The sequence below is a fragment of the Hippichthys cyanospilos genome, chromosome 3 (assembly GCF_059441005.1).
Source record: "Hippichthys cyanospilos isolate Australia breed blue-spotted pipefish chromosome 3, RoL_Hcya_1.0, whole genome shotgun sequence".
Lineage (NCBI taxonomy): Eukaryota > Metazoa > Chordata > Actinopteri > Syngnathiformes > Syngnathidae > Hippichthys > Hippichthys cyanospilos.
The window spans coordinates 1,100,758-1,119,853 of NC_142371.1; the positions used below are offsets into that span (position 1 = coordinate 1,100,758).

General features: G+C 42.2%; 4 protein-coding genes across 8 annotated transcripts; 1 reads left to right on the forward strand and 3 right to left on the reverse strand.

The window, feature by feature from the left end:
* Positions 1–1,673: 1,673 nt before the first annotated feature.
* On the reverse strand, positions 1,674–7,005 carry LOC148425331 (uncharacterized). Of its 4 annotated transcripts, none has more exons than XM_088409439.1 (14): positions 6,860–7,005; positions 6,511–6,622; positions 6,087–6,202; positions 5,475–5,590; positions 4,546–4,995; positions 4,310–4,454; positions 3,923–4,221; positions 3,627–3,834; positions 3,419–3,535; positions 3,173–3,312; positions 2,890–3,087; positions 2,601–2,806; positions 2,297–2,515; positions 1,674–2,221 (listed from the first exon to the last, which is right to left on the reverse strand). In XM_088409439.1, exons 4-14 carry the CDS (start codon positions 5,501–5,503, stop codon positions 1,812–1,814), a joined length of 2,421 nt encoding a protein of 806 aa, XP_088265565.1. In that variant the 5' UTR covers positions 5,504–5,590; positions 6,087–6,202; positions 6,511–6,622; positions 6,860–7,005; the 3' UTR covers positions 1,674–1,811. The 4 variants fall into 4 exon arrangements, with proteins under 4 accessions (XP_088265565.1, XP_088265564.1, XP_088265566.1 ...); XM_088409438.1 differs by having other exon boundaries at positions 6,087–6,205; XM_088409440.1 differs by lacking the exon at positions 6,511–6,622 and having other exon boundaries at positions 6,087–6,205; positions 6,860–6,971.
* Positions 7,006–7,870: 865 nt separating this feature from the next.
* Positions 7,871–14,230, reverse strand: LOC148425332 (peroxisomal carnitine O-octanoyltransferase-like). Of its 2 annotated transcripts, none has more exons than XM_088411549.1 (17): positions 14,104–14,230; positions 13,397–13,530; positions 12,150–12,274; positions 11,884–12,065; positions 11,680–11,804; positions 11,361–11,469; positions 11,186–11,279; positions 10,802–10,927; positions 10,619–10,720; positions 10,466–10,549; positions 10,271–10,378; positions 9,705–9,835; positions 9,116–9,239; positions 8,969–9,047; positions 8,811–8,904; positions 8,609–8,728; positions 7,871–8,424 (listed from the first exon to the last, which is right to left on the reverse strand). In XM_088411549.1, the coding sequence occupies exons 2-17, from the start codon at positions 13,509–13,511 to the stop codon at positions 8,304–8,306; spliced, it is 1,839 nt and encodes a 612-aa protein (XP_088267675.1). In that variant the 5' UTR covers positions 13,512–13,530; positions 14,104–14,230; the 3' UTR covers positions 7,871–8,303. The 2 variants fall into 2 exon arrangements, with proteins under 2 accessions (XP_088267675.1, XP_088267676.1); XM_088411550.1 differs by having other exon boundaries at positions 14,047–14,214.
* A 621-nt stretch (positions 14,231–14,851) lies between these two features.
* On the reverse strand, positions 14,852–16,679 carry LOC148425333 (acyl-CoA-binding protein homolog). Its single transcript, XM_088411551.1, has 4 exons — positions 16,511–16,679; positions 15,465–15,582; positions 15,300–15,362; positions 14,852–15,221 (listed from the first exon to the last, which is right to left on the reverse strand). Exons 1-4 carry the CDS (start codon positions 16,520–16,522, stop codon positions 15,151–15,153), a joined length of 264 nt encoding a protein of 87 aa, XP_088267677.1. The 5' UTR covers positions 16,523–16,679; the 3' UTR covers positions 14,852–15,150.
* A 417-nt stretch (positions 16,680–17,096) lies between these two features.
* On the forward strand, positions 17,097–18,786 carry LOC148425334 (ribonuclease P protein subunit p38-like). The gene is made up of 2 exons (XM_088411105.1): positions 17,097–17,219; positions 17,697–18,786. Exon 2 carries the CDS (start codon positions 17,705–17,707, stop codon positions 18,533–18,535), a length of 831 nt encoding a protein of 276 aa, XP_088267231.1. The 5' UTR covers positions 17,097–17,219; positions 17,697–17,704; the 3' UTR covers positions 18,536–18,786.
* Positions 18,787–19,096: the final 310 nt, after the last annotated feature.

The window sequence follows — 19,096 nt, forward strand, 5'->3', positions numbered from 1 at the left end:
TTGCTACGCCAGGAGGGAAGTGGGGAACTTTGCCCCTCCCGCTACATACACTTGTGTTCAAAATAATAGTCGTCCAACATGAATAACCTGTTTTTGGTAGAAATTATATTACTGCATGGCAAATAATTTACCAGTTGCTGTAGTAGGGTCATAGAAAACCAACAAAGCCAACATTCATCAGATGCATGCTACTGAGTCTGTATAATTGAATAATAAATTGAAGGGGCTTGTGTGGAGTTCAATGTGTAGTCATTAGTGAAGTTAAGTGAAGTCATATAAAACAAATAGTCACTTCGTCATTCATACTGTGAAAAAACAGGTGTGAACCAGGTGGCCCTTGTTCAAGGAAGAAGCCAGCACACGTTGCTCATTCATTTCTCTCCGAAAACCTCAGAAAAATGGGTCGTTCCAGACATTGTTCCAAAGAAAAACCGTACTTTCATCAAAATGTTGATTAAGGAAAAGAAAGCGTATAAAGAAGTGCAGAAAATGATGGGCTGATGATGATGATCTCCAATGCTTTAAAAATGGAAAGCGAAACCAGAGACGCGGAAGAAAACGGGAGACTACAGATCGATGAAAAGCCAGAACGGTGAAAACTTATCTCTTGATCAAAGACGGTCTGAAGTTATCTGTGAGTACTGTGACAATTAGACGCCTATGTGAAGCTAATCTATCGGCAAGAAGCCAAAATCGCACTGTTAAAAAAAAAATGTGCTGAAGAGGATGCAATTTGCCAAAGAACACATTGGCTGGCCAAAAGAGAATTGGAGAAACATTTTGTGATAGGATGAGACTAAGATTGTTCTTTTTGGGTCTGAGGGCCGCAGCAGTTTGTCAGACGACCCCCAAACACTGAATTCAAGCCACAGTACACCCTGAAGACAGTGAAGCATGACGGCGCAAGCATCATATGGGCACGTTTCTCTTACTATGGTGTCGGGCCAGGAATCATGGCTCGGTTTGGATACGTCAAAGAGGTCATGTTGCCTTACGCTGGAGGAAACGCCCTTGAAACGGGTGTTTCAACAAGACAATGAGCCCAAACACACCAGTAAGCGAGGAGCATCTTGGTTCCAGACCAACAAAATTGAAGTTACGGAGTGGCTAGCCCAATCCCCGGACCTTAATCCGATAGAAAGCTTTTGGGGTGGTATTAAAAATGCTGTTTTTGAGGCTAAACCAAGAAATGCAGAGGAGTTATGGAACATTGTCAAATCATCCCGAGCTGGAAGACCTGTTCATTGATGCCAGAAGTTGGTCGACTCCTTGCAACGCAGATGTGAAGCGCTTCTCGGAAATAGTGGCTATACAACTAAATATTAGTCATAGGAATGCTGAATCCTGGATATTTTTCAGTTTATACAGTAAAATGCAGGTAGTGCTATTTATTTCAACAGTTCATTTTTCTTCTTTTTCTGTAATGTAATCAAAGAATTTCTGCTTTATTCTTCATGTTTTGATTTAGACTATTGTGCAGTGTTCGCAATGCATGGAAATAAAAACCATTCTCAGAATTTTGAGCTTTACTGATCTCTTTTTTTAACAGACTGCTCTTATTTTGAACATAACTGTAGGTAACACTCATAGTGGTCTCTTAACATGCAAGAAAAGGAAAAACTACCACACAGTGTACTTCTTCGATGGCTGAAATTGAAAGAAAGACGCTAACGTTTTGCTTGGAGAACACATGCAATTTTATTTGGAGAATGTAATATAGAAAAAAGAAATTGCACTCTAATCATGTGCAAGCAGTCCAGAGTAAGCACGGAAAAAAAAAAGACACAAAAAGAAAAAGTGTATACGCACATCTACGAATCAAGCCACTCCAGATCAAGTTCTTCCCCCTTATAAGAGCTCCTTTGAACCCCATAGTCAAATAGAAGTTCCTCATCCACCTTGATGTCTCTCAACGCCCTGAACAGGACACAGTAGCGTTGCTCGCCGTCCACCTTGAGGAGACATCGGGACGGCTTAATGTTGGCGCGCGTCCTCGAATGGTTAATGAGGCGTCCGTATGTTTGTTGTTCTGGGTGACATTTGCATGGAGAGGTCTGTGCGTCAATGCAGATGGTCTCGTTGCCTCCTTTGAAAAAAAACAGGTAGCCGGCTTGGAGGTCGGGGTCCTGTATCACCCGATTTACTTCCTCGCCCGTGATCACTGAGCCATGGTAGTCGCAGATGATATCGCCTTTGTAAAAGGGCGTGGATGCGACCACGCCTGTAGACAAGAGGGTTACGTCAAAAAACAAAAATATTACAAATATAAAAAATAATTAAAAAAAAAAAAAAGTACCCAGCTTTTTGTCCCCCTCGAAGTTCTTGATGACCAGACCCCTCCAGCGCTGCTCAGTAACCCATTGCGCAATCCGGGGATCGGTCTCTACCAACGGCCTGGAGGAGGGTGGCTTCCATGCCGCGACAATGGCTTCCGCCCCTGGACGGTTAGTCGTCCAGCCCGCCATTTGTATTTGCTTCTCCACCTGCTCCAGGGTTGGCTTCTGAGAAAATTGAGCTGAAAAGACACATGGACTTTCAGCCATTTGCCCCAATAACCAGAAAGGTAATAGCGGCGCTTCCACGCCTAACGGCATATTTACACAGGATGGCGTTCTGCCGTTGGTCATTTTGACAACCCCGCCACCTGTCATAGAACACATGGTCGCCAGAGAAGCCAGCCTCGACCCTGTCCATCTTTCCCGGGGGCTTCCCGTCGATGGTCACGGGGAAGGTCTGGATGAAGTTGTCAAAGTCAGCTTCTCGCGCTTCTCGTGAGCTCTTTGCCCTCCGGTTTGCCGGCGACTCGCTGCAAAGTAAAGAAGACATTGTAAAGAAACATTGGTCTCGACGCGCTCTCGTCGTGACGCCCATCCGGTCGGGAAAACTCACCCTCCCAGCCGCTCCAGCAAAACGGCCGTCCGGACCACGGCAGCGGGAACCCACGTGCTATGGTGCTGTTCGCCGCCAGTTGTCCAGTGGGCCAAATAGTGGCTGACGTCATTTTGCTGACTGTCGGAAAAGGCGGTGGCCGCCTCTGTCTCGACGGCCTGGCGCACCTCCTTACTAGTAGAAGCCTTGACTTTGTAGCTGGGGAAGAACAGGTGACAGCAACGTTAATGGCCACGCGGGCTTTTTTGCGACACTGTTCAGACCCGCTAATTCGTGTACTCACTATTTTTGCAGTCGGTTCAAGTCAGTCGACACGCAGTGGACGGGTGTCCCGCCGGCCGTGACGAAGAAAGGGTCATTGGCGGGCGGGGCGCTATCGGCAACGCATGCGGGCCTAATCGACTCGTAGTACGCCTGCAGCCACTGTGAAAAGACGACGTTAATTTCCCGGCCGTCAAAAATTTAAGTGAAAGGTTTGGGTGGACCCCGTCTGCGCAATTGAGCTTGTAAAAACAAGCAAAGGTCTTACGGCATCTTCCTCGAGCGTCAGCGCGAAGGCGGCGGTTTGCAAAGTTGCCGTTTGGTGCTGGCCGACCCAGACGACGACCCTTCCGTCCACGGGTTTGCGATTGACCCAGTCGTTCGCCTGAGGGAAATTGAAAGACGGAGCCAAAATCAAACATGCCCTTGGCCACCGAAGCGACGGTGTTTCAAAAACCGTACGGAGGCTCACTCACCAGTATTTCTTCTACGGTGCCCGGGCGCTGGAAGTGCCTCAGCACCAGCAGGGCTTCGCAGTAGTAGCGGTATAAGGTTCGTTCCTTCTCGGACACCGCCGCCCCATCCAGGAAGCGGCCGTACGTGCGAAGGAACATCTTCTTGGCCACGTGCAGGATCTCCTGGCACTCCCGCACTGTCTTGGTGTCCTCCTTCATGCCGTGGTGTCTGGAGAACAAGCCACGAATGAATGATCTGAACTTTCTTCACTGTTTTTTGCCGCACCCCTCTTGTAAATACAATGGGGGAAACTTACTTGATGCCGGACTGGCTTTGAGCGGGCTTGGGCAAGGTGGAGAGAAAATCCCGGTACGCCGACACACGATTCCTCAGTTCGTCGGCCTGAGGCGTCCGTTCCAGCTTGACCTCCGCGTTAAGGAACTCCGTGAAGCGCATCATACTCTTGATGTAGCTGGAAACGGTTTTGGCCGCCATGCCTGTCAGCTTCAGACTGCTAAAGTACTTTGTGGTTTCCTGGGTCTTCAGCAAAAAGCTGGTATCCGGCACAGTCTTGTCCGGCTGCAGGTACTTGAGGACACGTGCTACATTGTCCACCTAGAGGTGACGGGCATAAATGCAACCAACGAAACATTGTATTAGGAGCCGGCCGGGGAAAGATATTTCCCTCCAGAAGAAATGTTACCTCCTGTTGGCAATTTTGCAACAGCGGGTGTACTTTTAGGTACTTTTTGAAATTACTGATGAGTGGACAGTCCTCACTGAATTTGTCGTATAGTCCAGCTTCCTTCATCTTAATCCTCACGCTTGTCAAGTTGGCACGGGGTCTTCTGCCAAGTAACGGAGAGAGTGAGAGAAGAAAAAAAAAAAAGTTGAATAGCGGATCTTTGATGCATTAACTTTTCATTGAATTTCGCGTACTTTGTCCAAGAAGGATCGCTGTCTATGCCATCACACTCAGAGCTGGAGGAAGACGTGGTGGAACCCTCACTGCTATCTTCTCTCTTTCTTGTGGCTAGGGCGGGGGCTGGGGCGGCCGCTGGGACGTGGTCGATGGCGGCACCCTCACCCTCTGGAGGCATGTCCACCTCATGCGGCCCGTTGACGATAATAAATTGTCGCTCTTTTAGCGCCTTCAGGAACATCATGCGAGAGGGCTGGTGGGGGATAATCTGCACAAGTTCATTGTAGTCCCAGCACCGTCCGCTCCGTGTCCATCTTTTGGTGGATGCCTTGGCCTCTCGCGCCTCCATCTCAATTTCCTCCCGCGGGCTGCCCTTCATGCACACACGGGCCAGGTGAACAGAAATCTTATCCTGTGGCTTGTAACAGCGACGGCAGTAGACGTAGTTCCGGTTCGGATTGCGTCCACTAAAAGACATGGACAGAAATGTGGTTAGGCGCAGAGGAAGGATTCAAAGTGAAGCTTAGAAGTTAACAATATCTCATTTAAAAGGTTTTACAACTCAAGCCTTCTTCTTTTGTTCAAAGAAATGTGACCCATATCAAGCAGGATGAAAAGCCCACATGACAACGACTGTTTTGCATAATGTCCGTATTTACATTTCGCAATAGCTGTTGCCAGTGTGCAAAGTTTTGAAAAGGCTTTATCCCCCCCCCACCCCTACCAAACAATGCATTTGAATTCAAGACCCATTTTGTTAACTGTAGTCACTCACTTTGGCCTACACTTTCTTTTTAGTTTCAAACAAATGACTTGTGCATCCTTTCCAAGTTGATTGCAACTCTTTCACGTCAGTAAACATCATTAAAAATAAAAAAAAATGGGTGAACTGTGTCCCCTTTTAAAGGGGTTTTTCCTGACTTGGTAAGAAACAGGTATAACTTACTGGGTCTTCTTCGCTAAAACAGAAGCCATTTTGTCAGGCCAGGTGAATGTGCGCTCGTATCACAGGAATCTGTTTGAAGAGCCGGAGGTCTTCCAGTAGCAAAGCGGTGTCCTTCTCTGTTGGCAGTTCAGGAAAAAAGTGAGTCATTTGCTTTCAGTTGCAGAGTTTAAATACATGTGGAGCCACGCCCACTTTTTTGCAGTAATGGCAGCCAAAAAAATGCTTTCGGTCAGGTAAGCCATGCTTGCATAGTGGGCCACACCCGTTTCTTTGTTTTTGGCCGTGTGCAGCTGAGATTTTTTGTTTTGCATTTAATCAAAATTCAATTGAGGGTTTTTACCATTGTGGAAAAGTTCCATCAACTTGGTTCCATTGTGGAACAGTCAATCCATTTGGTTCCATGTGTTCAATGTCCATTAGTGGAGGAAGTTAGCTTTTTTAGTCAAAGTAAAGCCAAAGTCAAGTTTTGTCCTTAAACTACAACCAGAGGGCTGAGCCTGAATTGTTCTTCCTGGGCTAGATTTCAAATCGCGGGGTTGCCATCAGTGCTGAAAAAGCCGACTCAGAGGTTTGGCTTGCAAATAAATAGCTCATTTTTTCAGAAATGCTAACCTCTTCAGAGCACTTCCAGGAGATATGTCCGTGCAAAACCTTCTTTGGAGAGCCGGCCAAAAGTCTCTCTTCCAGTGGCAAAGCAGGTCAATTCCCTCGTCGCACGGCTAGAACTTCTTCTGTTGGCAGTGCAGGAAAAAAGTGAAGCAAATGCTTTCAGTTGCAGAGTTTAAATACACGAGGAGCCACACCAACGTGTTTTGCCAGAAGCCTAGCCAATCAAATGCTTTCGGCCAGGTAAGCCATGCATAGTAGGCGACACCCGCTTCTTTGTTATATTTATTTGTGTGTGGTCTCTGTAAAGGATATCAAAGAACACTTAATAAACATTGATAAATAACAAAACTACTATTATACAATATGTTACATCATATGCTCACATTACTCTATATTAGAATAGTATAAACAACAAAGGCAAACATACCGTACAATGATAGGAAAGACTTTGTATTATGAATACAACCAAACTGCCCAAAATGTGCGCTTGGTAGGAAAGGGTTGGGGGAACCAAAGAGATTTGCGTGGCGCTGACGTCACTGTGAATAAAAAGGCAAGCGCGGATTCAAACGCTTGCGCACATCTTGCGGATGAAAACGTTAACTTGTGAATGATACTACATGTGAAATTTGCAAATGACGGTATAATTGCCTCTAGCAATCATACCAAGTTCAAATGAGCTAACAACTTAGACATCAAAGGACAAAGTTGACGCAGTGCAAACGTAAACAAGTATCTCAAACCACGAACGGACAACATAATTAAAATGTACTTACATTCTCATGGACGCGCGGAAGAATATTGAGAGAAATGTAGTAATCCACAGAATTGCGAAGGAAAAGAGGAAAGAACGACTGTTCGAGATCAAAGACGCCTGCCGACTGACTTGAACAGTCAGCAAAACAGTCAAAGCCGGTGTAAACTGAGTCCTGATTGGTGGTGGAGGAATGACAAACAACTTGTGGTTGGTTGCTAGGCGCTGGGAAAATCACATGACCGTAGGAGGATAACATGTCCAGATTTGTATAGTAATGATAACAGTGATACTCGAAACACAAAAACATTAATAATCAGAAACTTCTTAACATTCTAACACTCCATGCACATTTTTTGACTCTTTGTTTTGTGTTTTTCTGCTCATGCGTTATTTTACTTCTGGTGTGTTTGGCTGTAATTGAATTGAACTATGTTTTTCAACATTTTTATCTCATCTTGAATGAAGTGTTCAAAAGATGGGTCTGTGCAAGCTCTTCCACCCTCACTGAAAAACACATCTCAGAAACCCCATACAGGATGTCTAGGTAACGACCACATTTGCATGTGTGATGCTCCCCCATTATGATAAAGTTGGTGTGCAACTTCTCTTCTGTTCAATTTACATAACAAAAATAGCCATTCATAGGTGATTCAGGATGCACGCTATAATCCTTGGCTGGCACAGAATAAGTTAACGAGAGATGAATCCGGGATGAGGACCGCAGGCTCCTGAAATGGGTCCAATGATGACAATTGACAGAGTCTTATCTGATGTTTATTTTAAGAAAGTTACCTGTGTGGATAAGTTAAAAGCAAATTTACCCATCTTTCTCAAATAATGACTTCACATCAAATGACTTCCCATCACACTTCAAAAAAAACTTTTACTTCCCTTCTGCTTAAGTAGAAAATAACACAAGCGGTACCAGGTGGATGTGTGTCACATATTATACCACAATGTGTCGATGTAAGTTTTACCGCAACAGTCAGAATGTTTTAAATCTTCATTCATACAGATCAATTTGCACAAATACATTCGTAAAGTGATCATTTATTAGAATACACCAGTAAAATAAAATTGTTCTATGAAACGTTACAAAAATGCATTTGTACATTTTAATACAGGCCTATTCTGTAATAAATGCCTTTAAATGCACAGTTAGTCCTGGCTTCTACTCGAAGATGGATTTCTAGGGGTGTCAGTGGAATGTTCTTAATCATCCTAGCCATTGATTGAGGCCTATGTGGAAATCAAATCAAATGCTTTCGGGGCTTAGAATACCTCTGAAAATAACAAAAACTGCACCTATGAAATACACACGTTCATCAACTCACACTAAAAGCAACAATCTTTCATAATTGCACTGGTCGGTCCTGAGAGCAAACGCTCGAATATTCACAGTGGGGAAGAAGAGCAGATGAAGCACTTAATGGAAAGTTCCTCCTTTTTATGCGTGCAAATACTTAAAGGTTAGACGTGGTCGCCAGGTGAAACATGTCATGCATGGAGTTGGAGAAGATGTTGAACAACGTTGCTGCATCCGTGTGATGGCAAGATTCCCATGCCGAGATGGAGATCACAATTCTGTAAAGAGGGTAGAAAACAAAAGTGGGTCACTAAGAGACTATTTTTAAAATAGGCAATCATGTAAGGTCTACTTTTTTGTGAACTAATTTTCATATTCCTACGATGACAATGTCCTCTTCTACATTGCTAGTGTTGTGTGGTGGTGTGAAAAAACACAAAACGCAAAAAACAGAGACGACACCTGTCATTATTGATCCGATAGAAGAAGCCGTAGCCATGATGAACCATCGGAGCAACAGCCCCCAGGACGGAAGTGTAGCCCACCAGGCTGGATGACAGCACAAAGTTCCCGCCACCTCCACTGCAAGAACAACCACAACAAATCACGTATTCTTTCCAATATGTCCAATTCTAATAAATAGCTGTATCATCTTTAACTTTACCTCTTTGCATAAAGGGGATCAGTATAGAGGGCAGGAGTGGGATGTCCCGCCTCTTTGGCGATGAGGTAAAGTCCAAGAAGATGTCTGTCAAAACCTGATGACAACATAGGGATTGTGCTCACTCAGTCCAGTTGAAGCCAACGGGTTCAGACACTGACCTTTGCCCTCTTGACTTTCTGCCATCAGTTTATTGTGTTTATCGAAGGCTTGCAACATGGCTTTCCTCTTGTCGTGAATCTGATGAGATAATATCGATTTAACGAGTCAAATAGGCTGATCAAGATGCTTCTGTGACGCGGCGTCACCTCGCACGCGGGGTCCGTCATGGCTTTACACCAGCTGAGCGCCTCGCTGGTACATGGCCGCATCGTCTCTGTCCTGCCATGGTAGAATCTGCGGGTCATTGCTGTTTCGTAGCAACTCCCTGCTCTGAAAGGGAAGAGCACATCTTTAGAAGTGTGTATGTATGTATGTGTAAGTGTGTATGCATAGGCAAGGGGTGGGCAAAGTTGTGTGTGCAAGGGCCACATTTGTTTTTTTTATTAATCGTTAGATGGGTCAGTAGAGATAAAAAAAAGGAGGGTAAAGTACTCTTTCTTCTTGGTTCAATTAATTTGCTTTTAATTTGAAAAGAAAACTCCTGATCCCATCGCAACAAAAAATAAACGAGTTGCTGATACCCGCAGAAACTGTTAAAACTTTACTAAATAACACAATAATTATTGCTCATATTTTCGATTAAAAAGATTGAACTGTTTTAAACTGTCTTTATAAATGTAATTATATACAACCAATTCTTTGATAAATGTAGTTTATTCTCCTTTATTAGTTTAAAAAATCCCTTACTTTCCCCACCCCTGATATATCCATAATGTATTTTTAGCTAATAAGTACATTTTGTGCATGCGGTAGTAGCTCAGTTGCATGGCCAGTTGAACAAAGGTATCAGGGTGTAGATTCTTCTTCTTGATTGCCAATTTTCCAAAACCGGTGAAGGCGTAACACACAATCTGGAGGTCTTGCGCCTGCACAACACATTCGAAACAAGCAAATTTTACCATGCGAGGTGGAACAAAATAACCATTATGAAATCACAAAACGGATAATCGACATCTGACCTGACTTAAAAATTTCACTTATAATGACTTTTTCATGTTTGAAAAGTTCGAATTGGAGTCTTGAAATGTAGTGTAGAAGTTTGGAAGAAACCCAGCTCAATTTATTAGCTCCTTTGCTCAAGTTTCTGATGTCAGGCTGAGTCAACGACTGTTGCTTGCAGTAAATATGTTAAACGACTAAATTAACATGAGGCTGAAACAGTGCAGAGAATGACATTGTACACTTTCTAATAAAAGGAAAGTCCCACTCTTTGGCAACATGGTTATCATCCTGTATTATGACTCTCTAATTCACACCTCTAATTGCCATCTCTGCATTATCGACATCAAACACTGACTCACCGCTTCTCGATATTGGCGCTTGGCGTGGCTAATGTCACTCAGGACTTTTTGATCCACGGTAAAAACAAGCTCCTCAGGTAAAGGCACGGGTCGGATTTTGTCTGAGCCCTAAACGTGTTCATGTGTTTAAAAAGGAGAGAGAAATGTTATCTTCGGAAATAAAAGCAATTTTGGTGCATTTGAATGTATGTCTACCTTCCACTTGCCCTCTGTAGCTTTAAGTTGTTGGTCAACATACCAACACATAGACACCAGGACCATTGCATCATATGGTGAATGCTGCATAAGAAAATCAACTGTTTACAAGATGTTAATTATTTGCTTTTATTGCCTTATTAAAATACTCACATCACAGTTGGATCCAAAAGTGCCATCGGCAAACGCAAGAGAGTTGTAAGATTTGTCTCCCCAGCGAATGGTGGGGTCTCCTGTAAGCGCTTCCAGCGCGACCTGCATTCAAAAGTTCTTTTTTAAAAGTAATGAACTCGTGAAATAAAACGAGAGGAATTTTTTGAAATCATGTATCTTTACATTTGTGTAGTTCTCTGCAGAGGAGTATGGCTTGGCGTCATCTAGAGATATTAAGAAGAGACTGCTCTGGATGATCTCTAGGATGCTTTCGTTGTGAGGATCAATACTGATGAGATGCTCTCTGGTCTGCACAAAAAAAATGGAAACAATATAGTTTGGTAACATTCAATTCACAGTCAAGTGATAGGAAATACATACAATGGACACTTCCTTAGGTACACCAAAGGAGCAGTGACTAAAATGACAAAAATATTCAAATTTCTCTAAAATCTCTGCCAGTGTTAATCAAAGCGGAGCCTTGCCTTTGTAGAGGCAGGTTTGATAAAACTCTCCCCAGGATATGACGTGGATATAGCTAATGTTGTGAAGCGCGAGTCTCCAAACCTTTGCCCATCGAGTCCTTTCATCTGAAGTGAGAGCAGCGACACCGTCGCCATCCGGTCGTCCCTCACAGCACTCTTTCACGTAGCTCAGCTGCCTGCCCGAGTGAAGCGACAAGCATTTCAACATTTAAAGTTAGCGGCTGCTAGCGTAAAACTTTTGATGGAAGTAGCTTCACCTGAGAAGTTCTGGTGGTGTGAGGATTTCACCATCACAAAGGGCATTAAATGTGAAAATTCGTCCTCGACACATCACGACCAGGTGGGACGGGCATTGTCCTTCACGCTCTGTGACAAAACAAAACACATAAACCTGACAATTTCCAGCAACCCATTTCTGTACATAACCCGGGCTGAATTTGGGCAAGGAGTAGAGTAAAATCTGAACTGGTCACCGGCCAATCGCAAAGACAAAAGGAAAAAAGTAAGAAAAAAAACTAACATGGTTTTAAAATGTGGGAGGAAGCTAGAAGCCCTGAATCGAGAGACATGCTGTACCTGTCTTGAAATAGTTGTGGATGGTGTCCTTCTTAACTCCAGGTACTTTGCAGGTACAGAAGAGCATTCTGAACTGGTCCATATCCAACACCATCTTCCCAGCTTTCTGAGGGGGCATCTTCTCCCTAAAATCACACAAATCGCCAAAAACATTTGGAATAATCTTGTGAACTGTATACCATTGTACATAAACCATTTGCCTACTTGTAAATGAGGTTCCAATACTGTAGTGTATGCCAAACATTAATGCTGGCCCTTTCCAGTTGAGTTCCTTCGGCGGGGGGCCAGCAGTGCTCCAAATAGGGAGCTGGGCCACCGAAGTTCACATTAAGCTGAGATGGGATGCGCACCTCCAGATACGCAGTGTCAAGCCACCACTCTTCAAGCTAAGAGGGATACAAATCGTTCAAGGTTCACCACTAAACTGTGTTTCATAGCTCGATTACATCATAGATGGATCTGCAACAAACCCAGTTCCTCTTCGTCTTGGCTCTTTGGAGTAGTTTGTTGTGCAACTCTTTGCCGATACCCTCTTGAAATGTCTGCACAATATCCACTGTAGCTTTAAACTCCTGGTCAGACGCGAATGGACGGACTGATAGAAAACAATGGAAGATTCAGAGAGGGATTCAAGAAAGTGCATGCAGATCTGACTTCAAGTTTACATTGATTGATAATAATGATGTTAACTACATCCACTCCTACCTATGGCATGAACACTTAAACATGTACTAAAACACAAAATAGGAGGACTCACACATCTCCTCACACATCAATTACTACATCATTTAAGTTTATCATGTGCTATTATGGCAAGTCAAATTAGGTGTTTCAATTCGCACGGTAGTTTTTATCATCAAAGTTTGCTGGTCACGCCGAGAAATTAAGTATTGTACTACAGTATATGTCTTTAATTTTGTTTGGAAATAGCATTAAAATTTGCTGGGTGCCACGGCACTGTGTAGTTGTTCGTAGGCTTATGCTGCCGTCTAGCGGTATATTTAAGTCACTTCATGTGGTTATAACAATGAACAAAGATGCCGTACATTATTTTTTTATTGAAACCATCCTAGCGTATGGCGCAAACAGGTGGAAAATGGGATAATTTCGACAACAAACAACCTTTCTAACCGAGTAAAAGAAAAAAAAAAGATAAATTCGGACTAACTTAATCCAAAGTATATACAGTATATGTAAAACACACACACACGCACATACACACACATTATATATATATATATATATATATATATATATATATATATATATATATATATATATATATATATATATATATATATATATATATATATATATATATATATGAAGAAATTATAAATGTCTTGATTGTTTCTTAGGAGACGAGGAAGAAAAGTCACGAAAAATCCAACAAATAAAGACAATAAAACCAAAGTAAAGTTGCACAGGTTACATGAATGATACTCACAAATGTGCAACAGTTGCACGTGTGAAAAAAATTTCTTTAGAAGGTTTTTAGGCAGTATCGTGCAAATTTTCTGCCACAACTCCAAAAATGGTCAGGGAACTCAAAAACGTAAACTTTTTTTGCCCCATGGCCCACAAATGCAGATTGTTGCCTTTAATTAACTATTGCCTTGTAAAGATGAAGTGGGGGGGTGGAGGGGAACACCAATACAAAAGCAGCACACTAGATAGAACGTCATTTCTCTGTCCTTGATATCTAGCAGTGCATCACCTGCATCCAGGTACTTGCTGAGGCTGCCTTCGAGTGTGGGGACAGGTAAAGAAGGCAGGCTGCTTTGGTACTGGAAGGTCCTCTCATGCTGCCGCTCCAGCAACTGATCAGTCATTTTATTATAATAATATTACCTGCAAAAAAAATAAAAAATACACACACATTAACCCTTGGGTCAGAGTCACGATACACAATCCACTAATAAATAGAAAAATGGATGGACAAACTAAAAGACATAGATTGGTGGACACTAGATGGTTATGATGGAGGGATATGGGGATCGATGGACAGATCCAGGGAGAAACGAGAGAGAGAGAGAGAGAGAGAGAGAGAGAGAGAGAGACAGAGAGAGAGACAGAGATAGATAGATAGATAGATAGATAGATAGATAGATAGATAGATAGATAGATAGATAGATAGATAGATAGATAGATAGATAGATAGATAGATAGTCGATCATGGAGTCATGTGTAAGCCACCGTACTCCGTTTAAATACAGTATTTATGAAAACAACACAAGCAATTTTTAAATCACTCCTCAGCTTAAAACACATTAACGCGGGTGTTAATTGTGCATTGCCATTAAATTTAGAGTGAAGTCTAACTCGTCTAGTTTAGCTGAATGTTTGGCCTCGTCTGAAGTTGTTTACCTGCTTTGCATAGGTCTCCCGCGGTGCTTCGTATGCAAAACGTGAAGGTCAACTCACCTCCAGGGATATGTGTCGACGGGCTCCTCGCCGAACAAGATTTATGCGTTTGGAGTGCGTTTAGTGTGGATTAGTGTTTCATATTCCCGCTGGTCACCTTTAACCGAATGCCCCCAGAACAGCCCGGAAGATAGCGCTGCGCATGCGCAACCCAGTGGCATTTGCCCTACATTTCTCAAAGCAGCGGATTGTGATTCCAGGGTGCAGGTGACACGGGGCAAATGCTGTGGCTTCCACAATGATTAATTTCAAACAAATACGTAGCAATTCATCTTTTGCAAGCCGCGTATTAAAAGTAAGATTGTAGATACGGTCAAAATTATTGGGTTGTTTTTAATTTAATCGTAAAGTTAATTTTTCGAAGCACAGCGCTTGTTACAAATATTATCTGCGTACAATCAGATCAATTACGTTATCAGCTCCAAAGTGTGTAACAGAACAGATCTAAAGAGCATAGTTCAAACAAGATTTGACTAAATGAAAATGTTTATGCTACTACAAGTATTTCAGTATGCACAGACTAATATTAATTTTACGTTTTCTTCATTCTGTGATATTTCAGATCTACATTTTGCATTTTGTTCAAAATGTACTCCAGATCTTCGCATACAAAGTATACCACATCATGTGCCATGATGTCATCTTAGTAGAGCTAAACTAAAAGCTAATTTCATAATATAAAGCACGTTTTAAAATCATGCATAAAACAAGTTCTGCAAAAAAAAAAAAAAAAGATGGACAAATCCGATGCGTAAGACAGTGCATGTTTTATTTTGAAAGCAAGAATGTTAATGTCACCATTAGTATTTCAGCCTTCCTGCTCTAATAAGGATTAAAAGTTTCTTGAAATGAACCGTTGACATTACTGCACAAAACATGGAGTACTAATTGGCATATGCTATATATTCACATTGAGGAATTTTGAATAAAGAAAAATTATGCAAAAAAAAAAGTTTACATTTTTGCATCATTATGACATGTTATTCTTCATGATAGCAGCCTCACTTTAGTACTTTAATTAGTACAGTTTGTTTGCATTCCCTTCCATTAACTCAGTTTGCCGATGAGCTCCTTTGCAAGATTGACGTAAGCGGACATGGCGTCTTCCTTGGACATTCCTGACAAAAGACGGGAATACGAACAGGTTAAAAAGCACAAGGTGATGGAATTTCAGCATGAAACACTTTGATTGCTACCTTTCCTAGAGCTCCACGCATCCCACTTGGCTTTGCCCTTCAGGTCCAACATCCCCGGCCTTTCTGGAAAACATAAAATTGCTCCTTGTTAATTCAGAAATGCAGGGATATTGCTAGAGCCTTTTCTTTGGGGTGCCCAGAGTAGCATAACGTTACTTGTCATACCCGTGTTGATGTCTCCTACAGTTGCTTGTTTGTACAGGCCGTAGAGATCAAGCAACTCCTTGTCAGAGGGCCTCGTCTTCAAGTTCTTCACGTCTTCCGCCGCCTTCTCAAACTCTGCCTGAAGGTGATTACAGAGAGACACCACTATTTATTATTAACCAGTAACAACCGTAGTAAAGTACTGGGCACAGATAGTATACCGTACGTGAACTTGGTAACCTATTAGAACAGCACAAGGGGCTAAACAATAGGCTTTATATGCAAGACTGCAGCTTTTGTTCCTACTTCTACTCCACAAAGGAACTAGGACAGTTTAAGACAGACAAATAAAAATATCTAAACAAGGTTTCCCAAACTTTTGCAGTTCCAAATTTGTGACATGATGGGCCCAAAGAGGGTATAAAGAAAATGTTTTCATTTGATTACATTTTTCTTCCTTCTCTCCTTCAGTCTTATTTTCCCCCTGGAGTGCCCGAACTTTGTTTTTGCCAAATTGACCTTCTTTAGTCCTCTCTGCATCTTTGTTACTTACTTTCTTCCACCTTAGACCTGTTTTTTCTTTTTTCTGCATTCCTTACTTCCCTCCACTTCGAACCTGGTTTTAACTTTTTTTCTCGCTTCACCATCATCGTTTTTGTCTTGCGTCATTCCATCCTCACTTTATGCCTGCTGTATATTTTGCATCCTTTAGCTAAGATTCCATTTCAATCTCCCTTCAAACTGAACCAAAACTGCTTTCTATAAAACTTACAGCAAATTGTACATGCTTCAAAAAACCTTTGAGCCCCGAACTCCAGTTTGGGAAGCCCTTCTTTTAATTTCGGCAAATTAAACATTTGTCCAACCTCGCACCGTAGACATCTGGTAGAGCGGAGGAATAGAGCGATATTTGTAGATTTTGTGTAGAATCCATTATGCTCTTAAAACGTGAGGAAATGTGTAGTACAGGGTCAGTGAAGATGGACAGCGCGTGATCGTTTTTTCAAAGTCAACGTCGATGATTAAAACGATTGATGAAAGAACAAGTAGAAGCAATGAGAGATTACCACAGAAGTCATTTTGATGAAGATATTGCCGCGTCTCGGATATGCTTCTTTAATGGTCGCCTGGGTGCAGCTGGGCGTTATTGCAGAAACAACGGTTCGATGGCAGAATGTCGCTCCGACAAGGGCCTGAAGGAGGGGGCGGGACCAGGCTGCTGCGGAGAAGCTGGTTGGTGGCATCATGTGTGCGCATGCGTACACTAACGAACGGTTCACTTGCACGTCATGGCTGAGGCAAGAGTCCACTCCGAACACACGTCATCCTGGAGTCAAATATTTTTTTTACTTTTTTTATAACAGGAAAAAAAGTTTGAAATGATAAAATATGAGCGGTCAATATAGAGGATGGATTGAGACGACACACTCTCCAAAATGTTTCCAAAGTTTACTAAATATGTACGTAGTTTATCAAAATTAAATTCTCTGCCGCAAATAAAACAAAGAAAAACATGCTTTTAAAATGCTTCAAAAACTATTTGTAATTTATCGTATTCATTTGAAAACATCTTTTGTTCAACCCGTGTATTGTACTGTTGCTTTAAGCATGAACGCTTGTTGCTTACTTCCTTTTAAATAAAGCTGTGGCCTTTTTAAACAACATGGCGGCGTCCTGCAGCTAGTGCGTGTTTGTGAATAAAATGTATTTCACAATCATTGAACTTGAAAATATATGAAAAAAAGAAATTCTACGCATATTTGTGGTGAAATACAGGTAAGGTCCTTTTGGTGATATTTTTGACAGATGTGCTTTTGGTTGTTTTGTAGGACGATTCAACAGAACGCGATGTATATGGTGGGTCAAAAATATATATTTAGCGGTACGATTAAAAATGTTTCCAGGAATATTTGTCAAGAATTTTCTTTCCGTTACACCCTTTTTTCATTTATTTATGCAGCCTTACATTCTTAACTCTTGCCATCCTACTTTAATTCTTTTCTCCCCTACACCCGACCCACTTATTTTGCATTATTCCTGTGCTTAAACATTTTTTGAAGAGTCCCCTCAGTTTGTTCTTGACTTATTTGACTGTATTCAAAGTACCGGTTTTTAACATTTTCTTAATATTTTTTGGCTCATCCTGTATGTTACTCCATTTCCTGGGTTGCTCAGTTTGCATATTTTGCAGTCGTCTTTGCTACCCTGTTGATATGTACCTTATTCTTCTCTTCATGATCGTTTTTCTTCCAGAAGAACAAATGGACACCCCAGGGAAAGGTGGTGGCAAAAAGGCTGGCAAAAAAGCCGGTAAAAAGGCCATGCAGGTTAAGACGTGTTTCACATCCCCCTTTGTGCTGAACTGGAGCCCAATTCCACATGAAGACAGGATTTTCATCTTGAAAATGTTGAAAGACAAATTCATGTCCGTTGGCCTTGAGAAAAAGGAAGGGAAAGCGTTCTGGGCGTGGAGGAAAGAAAGATGTCCAGATCCCTCATCTATGGATACAAGCACAAATAAGGTGAAGGATTCACCCAAAGGCTGTTGGACGAATGTGGCCCTAAGGCGACAACTTGCCCTGGGCATCAACGAGGTCACCAAAGCTCTTGAGCGGAACCAACTCAAACTAGTTCTAGTGTGCAAGTCGGCCAAGCCCCAGTACATGACCCAACATCTGATAGCACTGAGTGCCAGCAGAAGTGTCCCCGCCTGCCAGGTTCCACAGTTGAGCGCCACGGTGGCTGAGATGCTGGGCCTCCGCAGCATCCTGGCTTTGGGGTTCAGGAACAGCGGTTGCCAAGGCAACGGCAACAGTGAGGCGGATGCGTTCGCCGACACCGTGGAAGCCATCATACCCAGGGTGCCCGGGCTGGATGTTGCTTGGCTACAAGGCAGAGCATCTGATGATGGTGATGATAAACAACTCGATGTTGACTTTAAAGAGGGCGAGGACGAACAAGGACCGGGTCAGAAAAGGAAACTAGAGACAAACGATACTGTAACTAAACGCTCCAAGATGAACCCTCTCAAAGTGAAAAGAATAGTTGCAAACCCAGACAAGACAAAGCGGAAATGGAAGGAAACCGAGTGAAATGGATTTCCCTTAACCCTCTATGATATGAACACTTTTAAGTTGTGCTTGACCCATGTTCATTTATACTGCTCACAAAAATGTAGAATACATATTGGACGCAGACTGATAATCATGCAAAACCTCTAATAATGCAAAACCTCAAAAGGTATCGAATGGCAAACATGAATCAAGCAAATACGTTTTCTTGTTCAATTACAAGTTGTCAGTTATCCATATTTTGGCATCAATAAAACGAAGAGAAAATGAAAAACTAACTCAATGATTTTTTTTTTTTGCGAGGGTGAAATAAAAATCTGTGATTTCAAGTTCAAGTATATTTCATTTTGGAAAAAGTGAAGGGAATGGCTGGTGCTCGCCTTATATGGATTTCTAGATGCTGATTCCAATATGTAGGAGAGTAAAATTCAGATAACTGATAAACTAAAAGAATGTTCAGTACATATACCGAAAACAATAACATGTTTTTTGGTTCACTAACATTACAATAATGATATGAATTTCAGGGAGAACCTTTTTTTTTTTTTTTAAGTATTTAATGCCATGAGGAAAAAAAAACAA